The sequence below is a fragment of the Micropterus salmoides genome, unplaced genomic scaffold, assembly GCF_014851395.1.
Source record: "Micropterus salmoides isolate LMB-PRFRI ecotype aquatic unplaced genomic scaffold, ASM1485139v1 Ms_hic_scaffold_16, whole genome shotgun sequence".
Taxonomy (NCBI): domain Eukaryota; kingdom Metazoa; phylum Chordata; class Actinopteri; order Centrarchiformes; family Centrarchidae; genus Micropterus; species Micropterus salmoides.
The window spans coordinates 19,484,413-19,503,091 of NW_024040707.1; the positions used below are offsets into that span (position 1 = coordinate 19,484,413).

The 18,679-nt window shown below is 39.5% G+C and overlaps 1 protein-coding gene across 6 annotated transcripts in view; it reads left to right on the forward strand.

The window, feature by feature from the left end:
* Window positions 1-18,679, forward strand: part of cpne5a (copine Va) — an 83,841-nt gene that overhangs the window by 29,519 nt on the left and 35,643 nt on the right. For all 6 annotated transcript variants that reach the window (XM_038723577.1, XM_038723580.1, XM_038723581.1 and 3 more), the window contains one exon: window positions 16,025-16,088. In XM_038723577.1, coding sequence (XP_038579505.1) covers window positions 16,025-16,088 — 64 coding nt within the window. The remainder of the gene's footprint in view (window positions 1-16,024; window positions 16,089-18,679) is intronic.

The window sequence follows — 18,679 nt, forward strand, 5'->3', positions numbered from 1 at the left end:
TATAGTAGATTCTTTTCATCAAATTTACAGTAACAGTTGTATTCCAGGTGTATTCGAAGACATTCAGTTACATTATAATCAGTTGGGTGATGGTTTTGATGGTGATATTGCTATTAAAATATAGATTTTATACCAGGTGAGGATGATGATATCATAATTTCCTTTATTGCATCTCCATTTACTCTTTAATAGAAAAATAAGAATAGGAAATAGGATGTAGTGTCTGTGTTTAAGAGGCTAGTCTTACAATAACACTAAGCAAATCCGCTACGCTCCTCCCAAACCCAGAAATTAGCTGTCATAATTCAGACTTTCACCTTAAGCCCTTAATTGTTTATTTTTACTGTATTGGTACCAATGTTTTGTTCCCAGAGGGGTGGTGGGTCCACACATTTTAGTATATACAGACTGTGTCCCCTCACGATGTTGCAAATACATAGCTCCTACAAAATACATGTCTCCTACAAAATAAAGTTACACATTATACTAAAATTTGCTTTTTCAAATATATTTCGGAGGAAATGTAGTTGCTGTGTGGATCATGTATTTATTATTATTTTTTGCCTAAACCAGGATGAGTGAAGTTCTTTTTTTCTCACCATTTTAACCTTTATTGACAGATTGCAGTGACAGTCAGGAGGGATGACACCCAACAAAGGTTTATATGGTAAATGTCTTACATAACTACTAGGCTACCAGGACGCCCCCAAGTGTGAAGATCTTAAATCATAAGGAAGTGGTTGGGGTAGATAGTTGGGCTTGCAAAGCACAGAGTATTGACCCCGGAGACCAGGATTTATGTCCTTCCACGTAACGTACCATGTATTGATTAGTAAAGACATAATCCAAGCAGCATTACATTGCCTACAAAATGTATATGCCAGTGTGAGTTAGTCTTATACAAATGTATGTTTTATGAAACTAGTTTGAAGATCATGTTGCCTCAAATTCACTCCCTGCACTCATACCTTAACATTAATCATAACCACTACATACTTCATCCCAAGCCTAACTCAGCCCTTTAGACTTTAACAAGTCTTAATAAAGGCAAGTCTTAACCCCAAAATAAATTATTTACTTTGTGAGAACTGAATTATGGGGTGAATGTTGAGGTGTATGTGCACTAAGTAAGTAGTCATCCTGTTGCGGGATTCCTTGTTCCATTCTGATGACTACATTGTGCACACACACACTCATACGCTCTGCCCCTTTCATGTAAGCAGAAACCTGCTATACACGCTTGGCTCAATAATTTACCTTAATCATTTGTATGCACTGTGCACATGGGGACAAACGTAATGTTCTGGCATTCGATTCAGAGCAAATTCCACAGACTTATTTGTCGTGGGGTATGGCTTTTCCTACATCCCTTTCTTTATTAAGATTTATTTATTTACAGAAACGTGTACCAGTGGAGGGAATGTGAGCTATGAAGCACTGAATTGACACGGTGGTACAAATCCATTCTGTTTTAAACCTGGTTTTGATGAGAGGCATGAATCAAAGTATTGGAAGCTGAGGAAATACAAAGCTAAATGATTGACTGATGCAGGTGAATGGCATCTTGTACTGAAAAACACGTCTCATGGCTTTGATTATGTGTATAGCCTGTGGGAAGGCATCGTAATATGGTTGTGTAGGTAACATAATAATAGAGTTCATTATACAAATGGCAGTAACCTTTTCTGTTGGTATAGTAAATTATACCACACACTAGAGCATTTGAATGCAGCACAACATTAGCATGTTAAACCCATTAGCCTACTGTGACTGTGACCTCCTGCTGTACGCTTGAAGCAGGCAATGAACCATAAGCAAAACTGCAATAACTGCTGTGGGTGTGCTGGCTGCACCCATGGGAGCCAAGGGAGGAAAGGGATGCGTAGAAAAATATAGAAAATAATATATAAAAAGTGTGCATGCTGAATTCAATAAATTGAGAGCCGTAACTCACATGAAAGGCTCATTTGAACTGTATCCCACGAGTGGGAACCAAACCATCATTAAAACGAATAACCTTGTATTTCAGTTGTCTCTACAACACTTCATATATAGAGGTAACTGAGTAGGACGTTTAGGAATATATTTACGCAAAAGCAAGGATGTGTCTTTCACTTTTTAGTAAGAGGTCAGCTACTGTCTGTAGTTGCAGTTATGAGAAAAGACATAAAATATAAGTCTGATACAGTGAATCTATACACAACATTAACCACAAATGACTCCATTTATATGAAGATGAAGTAAAATGAATGCTTGAATGTGCTTTGGATGTGGAGGTACCATGGAAGTTTGATATAAGCCATAAGCCATAGACTCTGCCATACTCCTAGTTGTTTTAGCTTACTCCGTCCAGAGCCATGTAGAGAGTTGCATCATCGCTGTTCAATTTCAATTTAAGTGGTTATATTGGCATGGCTGCATACAATGCAACATTACCAAAGCATATTAATACAAACTGTACAATCATAATACACAAATAAACAATAAACAGTTCTCAATAATAGACACTCTCTCCAATGGAGCTCTCTACATGGCTCTGGGTTGCTCCTACCTTCAGCTCTGGCAAACCAATCATTGCTGATTGGTGTAATCGGTGCGCCAGTGCAGGACTGTCGCCACAGACACCAGATTTAAAAACGCTGGTATTCTGCGAATACAGAGAGATTTACCTGGCATTGTGTGAACTCGTTTGGCAAGGGCTTGAATGTAACAGGCTTTTACCATGTGAAAGTACCAAACTGCAGTTTTAAGCCTTCGCCATAAATTGTTGAAATGTGTCTTACATAGTTCACCAGAGCCTGCACCCAGTGGTACTTTAAATGCAAAACTTCAAAGTCAAAGGCTAAGCCAAAGTTAGATTTAAGTGAGCCCAGGGGTGGAACTAAAATATTAAACAATAAAAACAGAAGATGAAAGTGTAGTTAAGCTGATCCATTATCTCTTGGATTTCTACTTGTTTTGATAAAGATCTGATTTGATTAAAAAATGCTAGATTTGATAAAAGCAGAGCCAATATTTGATTAAAATCACAAGAAGCTTGATTTTATAGGCAACTTTGCTGTTAATCACTTGTTTTCTCTGATGTGGGAATTTATGGCTTAATATGTGCAGTGGCCAATGTGTCACAGGCCACGTTAATGTCAAATGTGCTTTCTGATAGTTACACCTGCATTAAATAATCGCTATCAAGAAATATATTTGCTGGTCCCACCTCTTTTTGTTCATCTGCTTTATTGATGTTGAAAAGCGCCAACATCAATAAAGCAGCAGAAAGTCTTTAGAGAATAGTAAACAAAAAGTCCATTTCACACTGTTGGCGCAAAGCGGAGCTCCAAATGGCTCCAAACTGGGTCTGTCACATTCAGCTGTGTGACGAGGCCTCCGGGAACAGAAGTCAAAACAATCAACACTGACTTTTCAAGATTAAGCTTTGATTGACACATTGGCCCGTGCACATGATAAATGATGACTGCTTACACCAGCGCAGGCGTCAATTGATAAACAGTGAACAGGGTGATAAATGATAATGTTTTTAAACTCTGCCCTCCGCCCTCTCTTCCAAATATGGTCACTTCTACTTCCAAAAAGCTAAGATGGCGCTGGCCAATATGCCAGATTTGAGGCTTAAAAAAGGTGGCTTTGTCCAATTTTTATATACAGTCTGGTTAAAACCATTGACTGAATAAAAAGATGAATGATATGACAACTCCCCAAAAGTAAAGGCAAAACTGATCGCCCCCTGGTGGCTGGCTACAATATAAGTCATAACCCCCACACACTCCATGTTAGTGGATGGGACATGGGCCAAACTAAAAAATCAAAGTCAAATACATTCTCAAAGATGGTTTCTGTTATTTTAGGTAGTTGTTATCACGCTTATGTATATTCAAATGTTCATTTTTTGGTTAAGTTTGGTTTTAATTATTTATTTGATGCTAGTTATAGGACTGATGAAATACAGTTTTTAAGACAGCTGTTTTTACATACCCTTGGACCTAACACAATCAGAATTAATAACCACCATTACATAAAAAGGTTAAGTAATCTTTGCAATGTCATTCTTACAAGATGTCGAACCACTGTGTCAAGTAGCAGAGCTGTATGACTCAGAAAACTTGAGGCTTCACTTACCTCATCTCAACTTCAGCGACTCACAGTTCTTTTAAAGTTGTTGGTTAATGTAGTTGGTTGACTTGAGGCTACACAGCGGCGGTTCCTCTGAGATGAAAACGAAAACATGCTGCAGTTTTAAATAATGAGTGGGAGTGAAAGAAGTTCATTTTGTGGTGAATTTGAAAATCCTTAATCTAAGTGCTACAGATACTGTACATGGAGAGAGGGAAGCAGGTACTGCGTTTCTTTGCCCATTTAGCCCCATGTTTGCCTAAATTATTTAACTGGGAGGTGAAGTGTTTTAGACGGCTTACAGTAATCAGCATCCTCTGCCTCGGGACATCACACACAATTAGCGCATTCTGCTGGCTCACTAAACTCCAATTGGAGCTCTAAGGCTGAACGCTAACAAGGGTCCCTCTCTAATAATGTGTATTGCTGCTTAGGTGTGGAAAACCCATTCTGGGCTGATTGTACAAGAACCTATTTTGTCCCATGAAACAGGGATTTATTTGGTTTCCATAAGAGGCAAGAAGCCACCCTTCTCAGCAGTGCAGCTCTTGTAGTAAACCTTCTGTAGTTTTTTCACATGGCCTTCCCACATTCAGTTGAATTGCTCTGTTTATGACTCTTCAAGGTCTTTTGCGTCACACAAATCTAAATCTTTCTGCCATGAAAAGAGCAGAGTTCATTTTATAAATACTTTCGTTGTTAGGTCTTGGTTTTTAAAACTCTGTAGATAATAAGGCAATAGATTTTTGTCTTCACACTAATAATGGAGGCCTCGGGTCCAAGAGCAGGCAAGGGCAATGGAGGTTTTTACTCTTCAGATAAGCTTAGCTGATTTGTTTTGCACTCAGAGCTGACAGTGTTCATTTCTGTTATGGCCACGTAGTATTATCTGCTGGAAAGGTGAGAAAACCCCATGAAAGCCTCTTAACGAGTGCTCTGCTGCCCCAGTTTAACACTCCCATGTTGTTAATCTATTCATCAGATGAAAATGATATGTCGGCGCACAGATTGCTATCTATAGTCAGCAGTAACCACTACAGAAATGGTCAGGGTGACCCAGTGTAACATGACATGAATTCTATTACTCTATGCCCAGCACCAGGTTAAGAGGCTAAAGGTGCCGTGGCCTCGTGACACAGCGGGGATAAGGGAGAGGAAAATCAGCTGTGATTTGATGTCAAGCACCCACAGTGGGAAAGTGTGACAAAATACGATTTACATCATGTGTGGAATAACAAAGAGAATTGGGCATCTCTTTTGGCCTCTGATAGAGAGGGATGTTCTGTTCTTGCCGGGGGGGATTGAAAAGGCCTCGTTCTGTCCTCCAGAGAAGGTTTTTTTCTTGTTGGCATGAGGAAACACAGGGAAGGAAGTGAAGTCGCTGTCATAACTTTGATTAGTTTTTCCCTTTGGACTGAGAAAGAAAGTTTCTTTCTGATTCATAACATTTCCTAATCCACTCTTTTGCCGTCAAAACAAGCAATTTTCAGCTTGCAGGTGGTTGATGAATGCCTCATTTATTTAGAATCACAATATATCCAACGTTGTTATAGTGATTAAAGCCTTTGCCATAATTTATGTAATCAATCTGCCAACAACAGTCTTATTACATCATTACCTACTTATAAAGTGGAATACATTTAAAATTTAATTGTATTTCATATTTAGTGTTTATAATTAGCCAGCACACAAAAGTGAACAGAATTCTCATAAATTACAGGCGCTAAATGCGTTTAAAGCAACATTATGTAAGATGTGTAAGTTGCCAACCTAGCCAAACATCAAGCAAGTCTGACAACACAAGACACAGCAATTACTTACAATTACTTACTAGTATAACTGTGTATGCAGAAAGATTGCCAGCATTTCTTTTGCAGTCTTTTATTTTACAAAGCTCTCGCCAACATCCGGGAACTTTGCTTGGTAACACTGTTACCCGGCTCCGGCTCGACACCAGCGCCGTTCTCCACCAACAGCAGCATAATTTTGCTTGAAACTTGGGTGGCAGGCTAGCCAACAAAGCTAGACAGCAACTGACGCACAAGCACTTACAGTAATGTTACCAGAGTTTGAGTACCTAGTAAGTTTGGTAAAATCAAACTCGAGATTTCTAGCTAGTGGCTAAACATCTGTCTGTGGCTGATTTCGACAACTTTGCTAACACAGGGAAACATTAAGCAAGTGTAACAACACAAGACACAGCAAGCCAGCTAATAAGTTATTACTTACTATTCCAACATTAAGAATTTGTTAATGTGTTGGTTTGCCATAATGCAATCGGGTTATCAATCCTACATAGTGAAAGCTCCTCTGGCCTATACAAGGATCATTTTAAGATAAAAATACTACATAATGTTACTTTAAGTCATTGTGGTTGTGATAAGGGTCATTATGTATCACTGGGAGACCTGAGGTATTCAGTGAATAGCACCCAATAGATACACAACATGTCTGCAACAAAAGGGACAGCATGTTGGCGACAATGCTTTTTTATGCCTTGTGCCTTTTTTTCACTATAAAAAAAACAAAACAAGCACATTCTTTACTATCGGGTGTTTGTACCGTATATCCATCTGACATTTTCTGCACCACATTTCTTGGCCTATTTACTTGCTTTGTGCTCATTCTAACAAAGCTTCAAAGAGCTTAGCACAGGTTGCCTGTAGCTACCTGTTTTAAACACAAACACCAGCTCCTCTCTCGGCACCAACTCTCCTTTCCCCCTCTCTGAGAACTACAGTTTATGTGTTCTGTCAGGTGTTGAATTAGCCAGTGCACTTTTCATCCTCTTTTTTTAATCCTGGAGAGGTGAGGGATTTTGGATGCTTATCGGTGTATGAAGATCAAGGGGATTGGGGGTATAATCCCATTTGAACCCACATAGAGTTTTAGCAACCTTGTCTAATTCTGTTCAACTATGTTCTGCCCACTGGCCCAAACGTTTACAGTGGCACAAAGCCAGATTATCTGTCTACGCTCCATCTCTGTTGGTCTCAACTCAAAGCAGTTAGATTTATTCATTTACTCCTATCCCCATGTCAACCAGAGATTTTCTTTGGGTTGACTAACCTGGGCAAGCTTACTGAAATCATTCTTTTGTGCAGTGAAAGCTATCCTATTTCTTGTCTTATTGCACTCCACCTTCCCAGATGATATGTTTTAATTTGCTTATCCCTAGGTATGAAATTGCAAAGTAACAATCTTCTTTGCATGAAAACACTGCAGTCACTTCGTAGGAAAATATGTAGACCCACCCTGCAACAGCTGCAGTGTGAAAAAAGATCTTCTTCTTGGGCTCTCACTCATATTGTTGAGCAGATAACCCTCCCCCACTCTCATATGCGTGACACGACACGTTGCAGCGTTGTTAAATATCAAGACCATTCCTCATCCTAATGACCTAATGTGAACAGCATCAACAATTGCTTCTTTCTCCCTTTTCGGACTTTAATCTAACCAACCTCCTTCCACCCCACCTCCGCGCTGATAGGTAATGGCGAATATAGGCATTGTGAATCACCATTTCACGACAGTAACTGCCTGTAGGGGAAATTATAGGGGCCATACATTGAGCCTGAATATCCATAATATAGTAGGTCATGCACAATAATCTGCAATGCTTGTTTTTTTGAGGAATAAATGATATTCCCTTGAGAAAGAGATAGACCCAGTATTCTTATTGGTATTCTGCAAGAACTGCAGTATCAGAAACTTTGGCCAAGTAATTGTAGTGATGCTGAAATATTCTGCTTGATCTCTTTCCATTCAGTTGATCAAACAGGGGATCTGTCAGGACAGCTGCGGCTAACTCTCTGTGTCAGTATGAGCTAGGAGCATGACAGCACCTCTTCCTTCCGTTTCTTTCTGTGTAAAGAAAGCCACTCTGCAACAAGGCCCTGTTTCATTTCTGTCTCTGTGTGCTTTCTTCATGATGTTTTGTTTGATCCTCTGGGTTTCTGTTGAAGAGGAGAAACAGCAGAGGAGGTAGCCTCACTGACATGAAGCTAAAGATGAGGCCCGCTTGGGTTTTCAGACAGCACCATACACATCATGGACTGGCATTGGATTGGTCAGGACCATATGGCACAGTGTCTGCTGAGTGCCAAAGGAAGCCTGCAAGTGACGAAAGGAATTAAAAATAATTGTGTTAAGTCATAGCTACTTAGCATGTGATTCCTGCCAGAAGCCTTAATGCCTATTATATCCAATTAATCATTCCCTGGAAGCACACAAGCCACGGATGATAACAGGCTGTCATCTGTGTTCCCTGAAAAGACCACCTCATCAAAACTCAATTCAACTGTCAGCACTTTAGTTGCTGAATTTAGTTGTTATTAATTCTTTGCTATTGTTACTCTTAACTGTAAGGTGCATTATATCTTAAAGAAAGTAAGTAATATAATTGCACAAGTGCTTAAATTTCTATTCAAGTAAACGTAAGGTTGTTAATGCACTCAGCCTGAGAAACCTACCTCAAGCCTGTTTGGAGATGGGAATGTCCCGCAGCCTTAACAAAATTTATAAAATATTTAGATTTGACCTTTTTAACCAATCATATGTCAATCATATGAAATTAAAATGTTCTTCTATTTTACTTTGTTGATAGGCACCACGAAGTTTCAAAGCACCTAACAAAACTTTATTCAACTAGTAGATTCATCTAACGACTAATTTATTTATGATTATTCTTAAGATTATAATATATAATATAATATTATTAATATTATAATATAATACTTGATTAATATAACAATTAATTTATCCAAAAGTAAATATAAAAACCTTGCCTATTAATAATTCAAAGTTTTATTCAGTCATAATCCTAAAAAAGAGACATTAAAGACACTAGAATAATCATAAGAGTGTCATTTTTAAAAATGTGTCTAATTTCCATATCACTGCTGTGATATGATAATAATAATAACAGACACTACTTGTCAGATCAGAAAAAATACTGAACGTCAAATTAAAAAGGATTGCTATGATACATTAATTTATGATTGATTAATTTAAACACTGTATGTCAGCCCTTTCCCTGAACTGGAGAGTCTGTATTTTTACTGAAATACATTACTTACAACTTAAAATGGTTATGACATGGATTTATTTCATCACTGGGGTAATATGCAGTAAGATAATCATTGGCAAATAAATAAAAATAACTTAGACAATTTACAGACTGCAACAACAACTGTAATGTTAGTTAGACCACAGGTGTAACGTTACCTTACCCTGACAACAGCGATGCAGAAATTACTTTTAACTAGGTGGCTATGAGGAAACATTTAGAAAATCAATTTTAAGTGACTACTACAGAATCACATTCATTGTGTTGATAACACTAGTATTTTGTGCTTGTCTGTGGACAAAAGTAAACGCGGTTCTGTCTTGCTGCCATCTTGACAAAGCGCTTCGAGTTGATTTACAAAGCTCACAGAGCGCCACGCTGTCCCTGTCTAAAATACTTCCAAACTTTAGATGGTCAAAGGCGAGGTTTCTTAGCTGCAGCTTGTTCTCCAGGGGAATTCCTGCTTTTGACCGGGTGCAGTGACCAGCTGATGCACGTTATGCAAATCGATGTATTTTCAAAATCGAAGAAATTACACTTGTTACAACTCGCTACAATGTAAAGTAGTGAGTGTACAACTTGTATAACAGTGTAAATTTGCTGTCCCCTCAAAATAAAACATCACAAAGCCATTAATGTCTAAACCGCTGGCAACAAAAGTGAGTACACCCCTATGTGAAAATGTCCAAATTGGGCCCAATTGGCAATTTTCCCTCCCCGGTGTCATGTGACTCGTTAGTGTTATAAGGTCTCAGGTGTGAATGTAGAGCATGTGTGTTAAATTTGGTGTTATCTCTCTCACATTCCCTCATACTGCTCACTGGAAGTTCAACATGGCACCTCATGGCAAAGAACTCTCTGAGGATCTGAAAAAAAGAATGGTTGCTCTACATAAAGATGGCCTAGGCCATAAGAAGATTGCCAAGACCCTGAAACTGAGTTGCACCACGGTGGCCAAGACCATACAGCGGTTAAACAGGACAGGTTCCACTCTCAGCATCATATCCAGAGATTGTCTTTGGGAAATAGACGTATGAGTGCTGCCAGCATTGTTGCAGAGGTTGAAGGGGTGGGGGGTCAGCCGGTCAGTGCTCAGACCAAACGCCGCACACTGCATCAAATTGGTCTGCATGGCTGTTGTCCCAGGAGGAAGCCTATTCTAAAGATGATGCACAAGAAAACTTGCAAACAGTTTGTTGAAGACAAGCAGACTAAGGACAAGGAGTACTGGAACCATGTCCTGTGGTCAGATGAGGCCAAGATAAACTTATTTGGTTCAGATGGTGTCAAGCGTGTGTGGCGGCAACCAGGTGAGGAGTACAAAGACAAGTGTGTCTTGCCTACAGTCTCGCATGGTGGTGGGAGTGTCATGGTCTGGGGCTGCATGAGTGCTGCCGGCACTGGGGAGCTACAGTTCATTGAGGGAACCATGAATGTAAACATGTACATGTACATACATCCACCAGCTCCGTGATGTTGTCATGGAGGAGTGGAAGAGGACTCCAGTGGCAACCTGTGAAGCTCTGGTGAACTCCATGCCCAAGAGGGTTAAGGCAGTGCTGGAAAATAATGGTGGCCACAAAATATTGACACTTTGGGCCCAATTTGGACATTTTCACTTAGGGGTGTACTCACTTGTTGCCAGCGGTTTAGACATTAATGGCTGTGTGATGTGTTGTTTTGAGGGTACAGCAAATTTACACAGTTATACAAGTTGTAGACTCACTACTTTACATTGTAGCAAAGTGTCATTTCCACAGCGTTGTCACATGAAAAGATATAATCAAATATTTACACAAATGTGAGGGTGTACTCACTTTTGTGAGATACTGTACTTGACCTTACATACATACATTGCATACAAATCTAATCCATGTTTCAGTCCTTTGTTGTTTGACATAATTTGAGACCCTGTGGCACAGAATGAAAGTGTTGAAATGTACAATATACCAATGCTTTTGCTATTCTTACTGCCTTCCCAGTAGTGTGGCTAAGGAGCATGGCAAGCTGCCAGTGTTGACATTATTGAAGAAAGTTCAAGTTGTATCCAAAATGGAAAGGGATCCTCCTCTGGGCTAAATTAATTTGCTTAGTAAATTGCGGTATGCCTATTGGACTAATACTCATTGTGTTAAAGTGGAACTTTTTGCCTGACTGTAGGAGTAGAGCTAAGGTCAAGGTGTACTTGGAACTTCTGTAATAGCCTCTGAGGGCAGAGTGAACAGTAATGTAGACTCAAGCAGTCGCACGGCTTGAGTCTACACTGTTCTTCAGTGGTGTTAAGCACCAAATGTCAGCTGATATTAACACATGTTCCATTCTGTTTTTGCTTCTGTGTTTCAAACACAACTTTGCAGTAACTATTAAAATTACATCTGTTGATGTGAACCTCAGTTAAACTTTCACCAACTTATAATTAACTAGAAGAGTGCACAAGAGTACATATCTCCGCCAGGCCTGGTATCATCAAACACCATATGAATAACACACCGTCATGTCTTAAGTCATTTTGCAGGTAATCACAATGCCTGTTTTGCTATTTAAGTGTCATTTCATGCCATTTAGTCTCTACTGACTTATTTTGTGCAGACAGTGTGTTATTTAATAAATGAATGTTAGAGAGAAAATCAACATAATGTATTCAACTTAAGTCAACTGACGTAACTAATGTACTTATCTTCTAGTGTGGCCAGCAGATATTTGGGACAAGGTTCCACTTCCATGCGTCAGTCATTGTTTACAGTCCAAATAGCAATCTCAGAACCATTTGGCTATTGTCTGAAGACGATTTGAATGCAGATACATCTTTAAAAAGATTGATTAAAAGCTAAAGAGAGATGCAGAGATTGCATTTCGGCCATGGTGTTCTGACTCTTGCTTTTTACAGATTGTTTACCTGCATGCAACTAAAGCTCAACATGATTGGTCAATACTACTTTTTTGTCCCTTAGCTACAGATGTACACATATATATCTGTATATTGAGATTGGGCCTTAAGGCCAATTTGTACTTCTGTGTCGAATCTCTGCCACACCTCTCCACAAATGTCTATAGGCTGTAAGAAATTTGATTGGTTGGTTTGGTAGCATCACATTTCCTCCAAGCCCCCAGGAAGTGCTCCGTGCTTTAAAGCCAATTTCTTCAATTTATTACTAGTGGCCAACCAGCGGCTATAAAACAGTGGTACATTTTTTTTTGTCACAACCTCTGCGAAAATTTTTCGCCGTCAGTACTTGATCCATTTGGTCCAATAACATTTGGAAAGTCTAGAGCCCATGAATATTATTTTCATTGGGGGGGGGAGTTAGCTGGCTCAGCTGACAGTGGAAAATAGAAAGCACACCTCTAACTAGCGTTTTGTCGGTGTAATTGCAGAGACGCAGACACCAATGCACAAGTGTAAATGCTCACGATGTTGTAGACTTGACGCAGAAGAATAAATTGGCTTTATGTGACAAAGTTGTGGCAAAATACAGAAAAAAAGACTAAAAACATATTGTATACATGTCTTTCATGATGTAACCTGATACATCGATGCTGTCACATCGTTTTGTTGACATGAGATGGTTAGCTGGGGATTGCCTGTTTGCTAAACATAACAAAATACCCTTATGGTGTTTGACTGTTATGTGAATATTCAAATGCTTGAGTAGCAGCAGAATCAGTGGAAATAAATATGACACATTTTACATGACCAACTGATTAAAGCCTGTCCGTTCCTTAGAGCAGTTACACTGTAGGCCTTGTTCACAGCAGATAGTGCAGCAAAGAGGACCACAGCAGCGCATTTCACATAATTTCATCATCAAAGCGTTTTCCCACTAAGAAACCCTCAGTGAATGAGTGCTGAGGCCTCTTGATGCAGGACACTTCATATCAGCAGCAGTCACATTTCACTACAGAAGCTGTTAGAACCAGCAGAAAATATGTCAATCTGGGCAATAAAAAGGAACTCATGTGCCTCAGACAGGAACTGTATTTATCCATTCAGTGCTTGGTTGCTCTTCAAGTTAACTAGTCTTTGCCAGAGAAAATGCTGCACTCAATAATGCATGCCTAATTTAAAAGCCCATTGCCCTTTTGGTACCGGCTCTCGTCTCAGCAGCAGAGATTTGAGCAGGGTGGTGCATCTTAACTTGTCTGGAGCTGATATTTTACCAATCACTGGATCTCATTTTAGTCAGTTTAAAGGGATTATTGGTCATTACTGTCAACCAATTGCTGTATGTTCAGCCATTGTAGGTTTGTGCTTTAGATCATTTTTGTCTTCTGCCGTTGTCAGAGACTGCCTACCATTTAGCAGTATGGAATCCAGCGTAACTGCCAGTCAGATCAACTGTCACAGCTTGATGAGGATCTGCAGCAAGACTGACCTTCTAATGATTGGCATCCTGCTAAGGCCACAGCAGGACTCCTGTGTAATTTCCTTCTTTATCCAAAAAGATGACAGGAGTGTCAGCAGCTTATGTGTTGCTGCATGATTGGAAAGTAGATATTCTGTCTTGCTCTGGGTCGGATGGAATGGGCTCTCTGCCTTCTCCTCACAGCTTCAGTGGATGCATAGTGGGCGAGACTGGATATCGAAATAAATCTCATTTTGTTCCGCTTCAGAAAATACAGCCAAATAACATTTAGGACAAACTCTGGAGCAAAGTTGTCTGTGTTTTTGTTTTGCGCCGGATTGGCAAGCTTCTGAAGAGGTGATGCATTGAAACACAGACACGCAGGGAACCTCTTGTGTGCTATGATACGTCTTGATCATCTGCTGAAGCGGGAATCAGCAGTAAACAAGTGCAGACTTTCAGAGCTTTAAAGTCTCAATGTGGTGCTGGCAAACAGGGATCAGATGAGTTTTCTGTTTCAGCTGTTTTATTCCACATTGTACTAAAACCCTCAAGAGTCAGTATTTATAACTTATTTTGATTCAGTCTACAGCGGTGAAACTAAATTTTGTGCTCATTAGAGTTGTCAGACTGTCACTCTAATGCCACTTTGCCCTTCTGTAATGGATTATTGTATTAAAGCTGTAATTTCTATGTAAAAAACCCCACATTATCAGCCTGAAATGTAAAGTGTGAAAGCAGAAAAAGTCTTATGAATGTTAATCGTTCTAATTATTATTATTTAAGTGTCCGGTATGCTCTCTTGTGGAAATGGCATACAGGAGGTGAGAACACTGTGGAGTCTCGCTCAGATTCAGAACAGTTCAGCTGCAGCTCCGGTTGATTTAAATGAAGGCCGTATTACAGAAAGTTCCTATCTTAAGTCTTAAGTTAAGATAGGAAGAGTCTAAGATTAGATTTTTCCCAATTTGGTATTACAGAAGCAAATCCTAACTAACTTTAGGAATCCTATCTTATCTTACTTCATCCTGTCTTATCTCAGGTTAGGAAATCCTAAATACTCAATCCAACATCGGTTATCAACTTTTATGTATACCTAGCGACCAATGCCACTTTTCTCATCACGCGAGCTAAAGGCTTTTAATCTTTTGCGGTAGTTTTGTTAATGAATCAAACTATCATTGAACTTAAAATCAGATGACTTAGAGGTGTTGGTAACCTCCTTCGAGTAATCCAAATTCAAGTAATGCTTAACTCTGGCGAGAGTGAGTGGGCTAAAATAGCGGACCCAGTCAATAAGTCCATTTACAAGTGATACAAAGAGAAAGGCAGCTGTTGTATCCAGAGAGCAGAGGAAAACCAGTGCGGGCTCCTCCTGTGCTCCCTCACTGATCCTGGCAGAAACCCGTACTCTTCTCGGGAAAGTTAATAATGAAGGTAAAAATAATAGGCTGCTGGCTAATGTCATCATGTTTTTTATGTATTTTATTTGACTTTAACGATCTCCTTCTATCAAAATCTTGCATTAGGATACTTTTGTTACATCAAGCCTTCAGATTATGTTATGAGACATTATCTAGCGTTACATCGCCTACAGCCTTTCTATTGTCATCAAACACATCGGTAGAATCAATAAGTTCCCACCTGTTGACATTTTTTTGATTTTGTAAAAGCAATAAAAGAGCAGCTTAAACGAGTTAGCAAACACTACCTGGTGGACAAATAAAGTTAGGACAGCTTAACAGTTATCCTAAAGTTATTAGAGTTTATTTAAGATTTACGGCACTGTTAATCTGTAATGGCCTTATTGCTGTGGTTACCAAGCAGTTAGGATAGGATCTTCCGATTAGGAAGTTTCTGTAATACGAACCCCACGATAACCCCAAGATAACTAGACTCACCAACATTGGTTCAGAAATTTAGATAAGAGGTATATGCAGTTTGTGGGCTACATTGCATGAATTTAATAGTGTTTCTCAATGCCATTTAAAGCAATATTATGTAAGATTTGGTGTTTTTTTGCCCCTACAGTTTCCCTAGAGTGTAAACCACTGCTGTTGTAAATGCATTTGTTATGATTTGCATGTCAAAAACTTTGCTAACAGAGCCAAACATTAAGCAAGTGCAACAACACAAGACATAGCAAGCCAGCTAATAAGTTATTACTTACTAGTCCAAGAGCAAGAAGGCCAGCTCGGCATCTGTCCTGCAAACTTTCAGGACTTTTAGCTTAAGCCACTGAGTAAAAGCCAGTCCGATATCAACTCTTGCCCGCTCTTACCCGGTCTGTCTCTTTGTAGCCATGACGCCATTCACCTTATTACAAGTCAGTGTTAACATCAAAATCATGATTTAGAAGCTATTATCTTAAGATAAAATTACTACATAATGTTGCCTTAATCCACAAACCTTCACATTTATTGAATGGATGGTTTTGCTGTGAACAATTGTTGTTGTAAGAGTGAATAAAATGTGTTTGTTTTCACAGTGGCATACCTGGGAAGAAATGTGGGACCATCATCTTGTCCGCTGAGGAGCTGGGAAACTGCAGAGTAAGTCTAAAAAGTTTTAACCAGTATCTTTTTTAATTTGATTATACTGTAGGTTTCATAATAAATGTTTTGCAATGTCCTCTGATCTATTTTGAAATGGGCCCTTTAACAACAGCACATTAGAGCTTAATAAAACATATTTACTTTATTCGATAGATTATGGCATGTCACTGTGAAATTGTATGTGACACACTGTGGGGAAATGGTGATGTATGGTAACACAATGCATGTATAGCAATGTTCACAAGCCTGCTGAAGTGAAGTGGCTGTTTAATAGCCTTGACTTCAGTAAGATATATTATATCATAACCGTCCAACTAAACCAACAGGATATGCCATGCCACCATGCAATTGTGTTTGTCATTGGGAAATTGTGTACACAGTGAATATGCTGTGAGTTTGAATGGCTTTTTAATGAGCCTGGCATCATTCCAATCACTAAAACAGGCATTTCCTTCTATGGGTGGTGTGTTAATCTATGAGTCGGCATTAATAACCTCTGTCCACTAATGCCCATTGGCTTTCTCGCCACACTGCTAAATGAAGATAGTAAATAATCACATTATACTGCTGCCAGCCAAGCAGGAGAAAGAAGCAAGACTTATCGGCCAGTACAACTGGCCTCCCTCTGAGGCTATTAAGAAAGCCACTGAGCTGCAACTATTGTTTAAATGTTTTACAATATCCTAATGCATGTAAGCATCTAATTATTCAAAGCTCTGTAACTCCCAGTCATACATGTTGAGTAAGAAGCACCTGGTTTAACAGTAGTTGTGCTTGATTTTTTTTTTACTAATAGCGTCATTAATTTCCTGACAACTAAACAGTTTTAGAGGGCGACAGATAAGCCATGCTGATAATAAAACTGTCATGATAACCATTACTGATTTGTTCGTTGCTGGATTGAAGTGTCACTGCTCACAATCATTCGAGGGCTTCTGTGAGTCATCAGATGCACTGAATCTGCGATGGTAGGAGTAAGCATAATCATTGCAAAGCACCACTTCAAGAAGCGGTTTTGTAATATAAATGCAAATGATCATTACTGGTACAAATGACCATTTCCTTTCTCCCAGACTCAATTAGAGAGACACTGGCTTGACATGTCACTCCAGACCTGCCCTGTTTACACAGAATTTGACCCTGATTGGAAATACCTCAGGTTTGAGTAAAGAACAGGAAACTGAGAGAAATGGCATATTATTGTTAGTCTGAAGGCCCTGCTGTCAGTACAAGTCCCACACCTGTGAATTGTAGCAGTTTGGAATTGCTACCATCCATGTGGATGGTGTTTATTCTGTAATCCACCTGTGACCAATAAATGGAGTCTGCAGAGTTGCTGCTTTGCCTGAAGTAAACACTGCAACTCTTGTTTGGGGAAACTGAAACCAGCAGAGTGAGAATCGACTGGGTTCTGCAGGGACTGTTAACCAGGAGGCGCGTTGGCTCTCACCTTCGTCGAGGATTTGCCAGGTATCATTAGAAAGAGCAACAGCCTCTGCAATGGATCAAAGGCTTCCTCTTGGCTGTCGTTATCTCTGGCACATATGACATGCCAAGCATCGGCTGGCTCTCTCAAATCTTCCTCACGGTCCAGCCACAGCTCTGGCTGATTTAAATCTAAGCAAACCACACAATACTTTACATATGACAGCAGTAAAAGACCCATTTTTTAATTTTATTTGCTCAGATCATAACCATCTATTCCATTACAGGCTTACGGCCATATTAGACAAACACGCAAATGAGTGGAGTGATGGCTGAAGCATACAAAGGAATTGTGTTCATTTCTGATTAATAAAATCCTCTGACTCATGATTCATTTTGTGATTCATTACAGTATGCGATCCTGCGGATGCCATAAGCTTGCGTAACCTGAATTGAACTATTGTCTGGTTTGCTTTGTAATCCTTGAACGACCAGTCCAACTTTCTGAAAGTGATGGTGTGAATTGCTCTGCCACTTACCCCATACAACGATATCTTGGTAGAGCAGAAAAGTGGAAAGACGGATATAGACTGCACTCACTATTCCCCTGCTGCTCTTAAACCTCAGTGGCTGAAATGAATGTTCTGCCTTTTTTCCCCACTTAATGAGAGGACACTGCTTAGGCACCAAAGTGGGTATGTGTTATCTGTTACCTAATGAAGGCTCAAGTCACTGTGTTGCCATGATGGTGTAATTGTAGAGGCTGTGTCAGGGCTAAGTAGGACAGTTATAGGATGCCTGTATTTTTAAGTGCTTGGATAACTGACCTCAGCAAACTCCTCTAACATGATGTGTTGGTTTTTTAAATCTACAAAATGAGCCACAGTGGGAACTTGGTAAATTAGATGTTCTCATGAAAAGCCATCAAGGGAGAGCTTGACGCATCTCAGGTACAAACTGCGCAGTGGATGGCTCTGTTACTTGGCTGATCCGTATCCAACTACACAAATTGGAAAAAAACAATCTTCCATTAATGTGCGCTCTACCTACATTGTAGGATTGTTAGAAAATACTAATAATAACTGAAAATGATAGTAGGGAATGACAGTAGAGTAGATACACAACAACCCGGCTTCATTTAGCCACCAGTGGCTTTTTTTTAA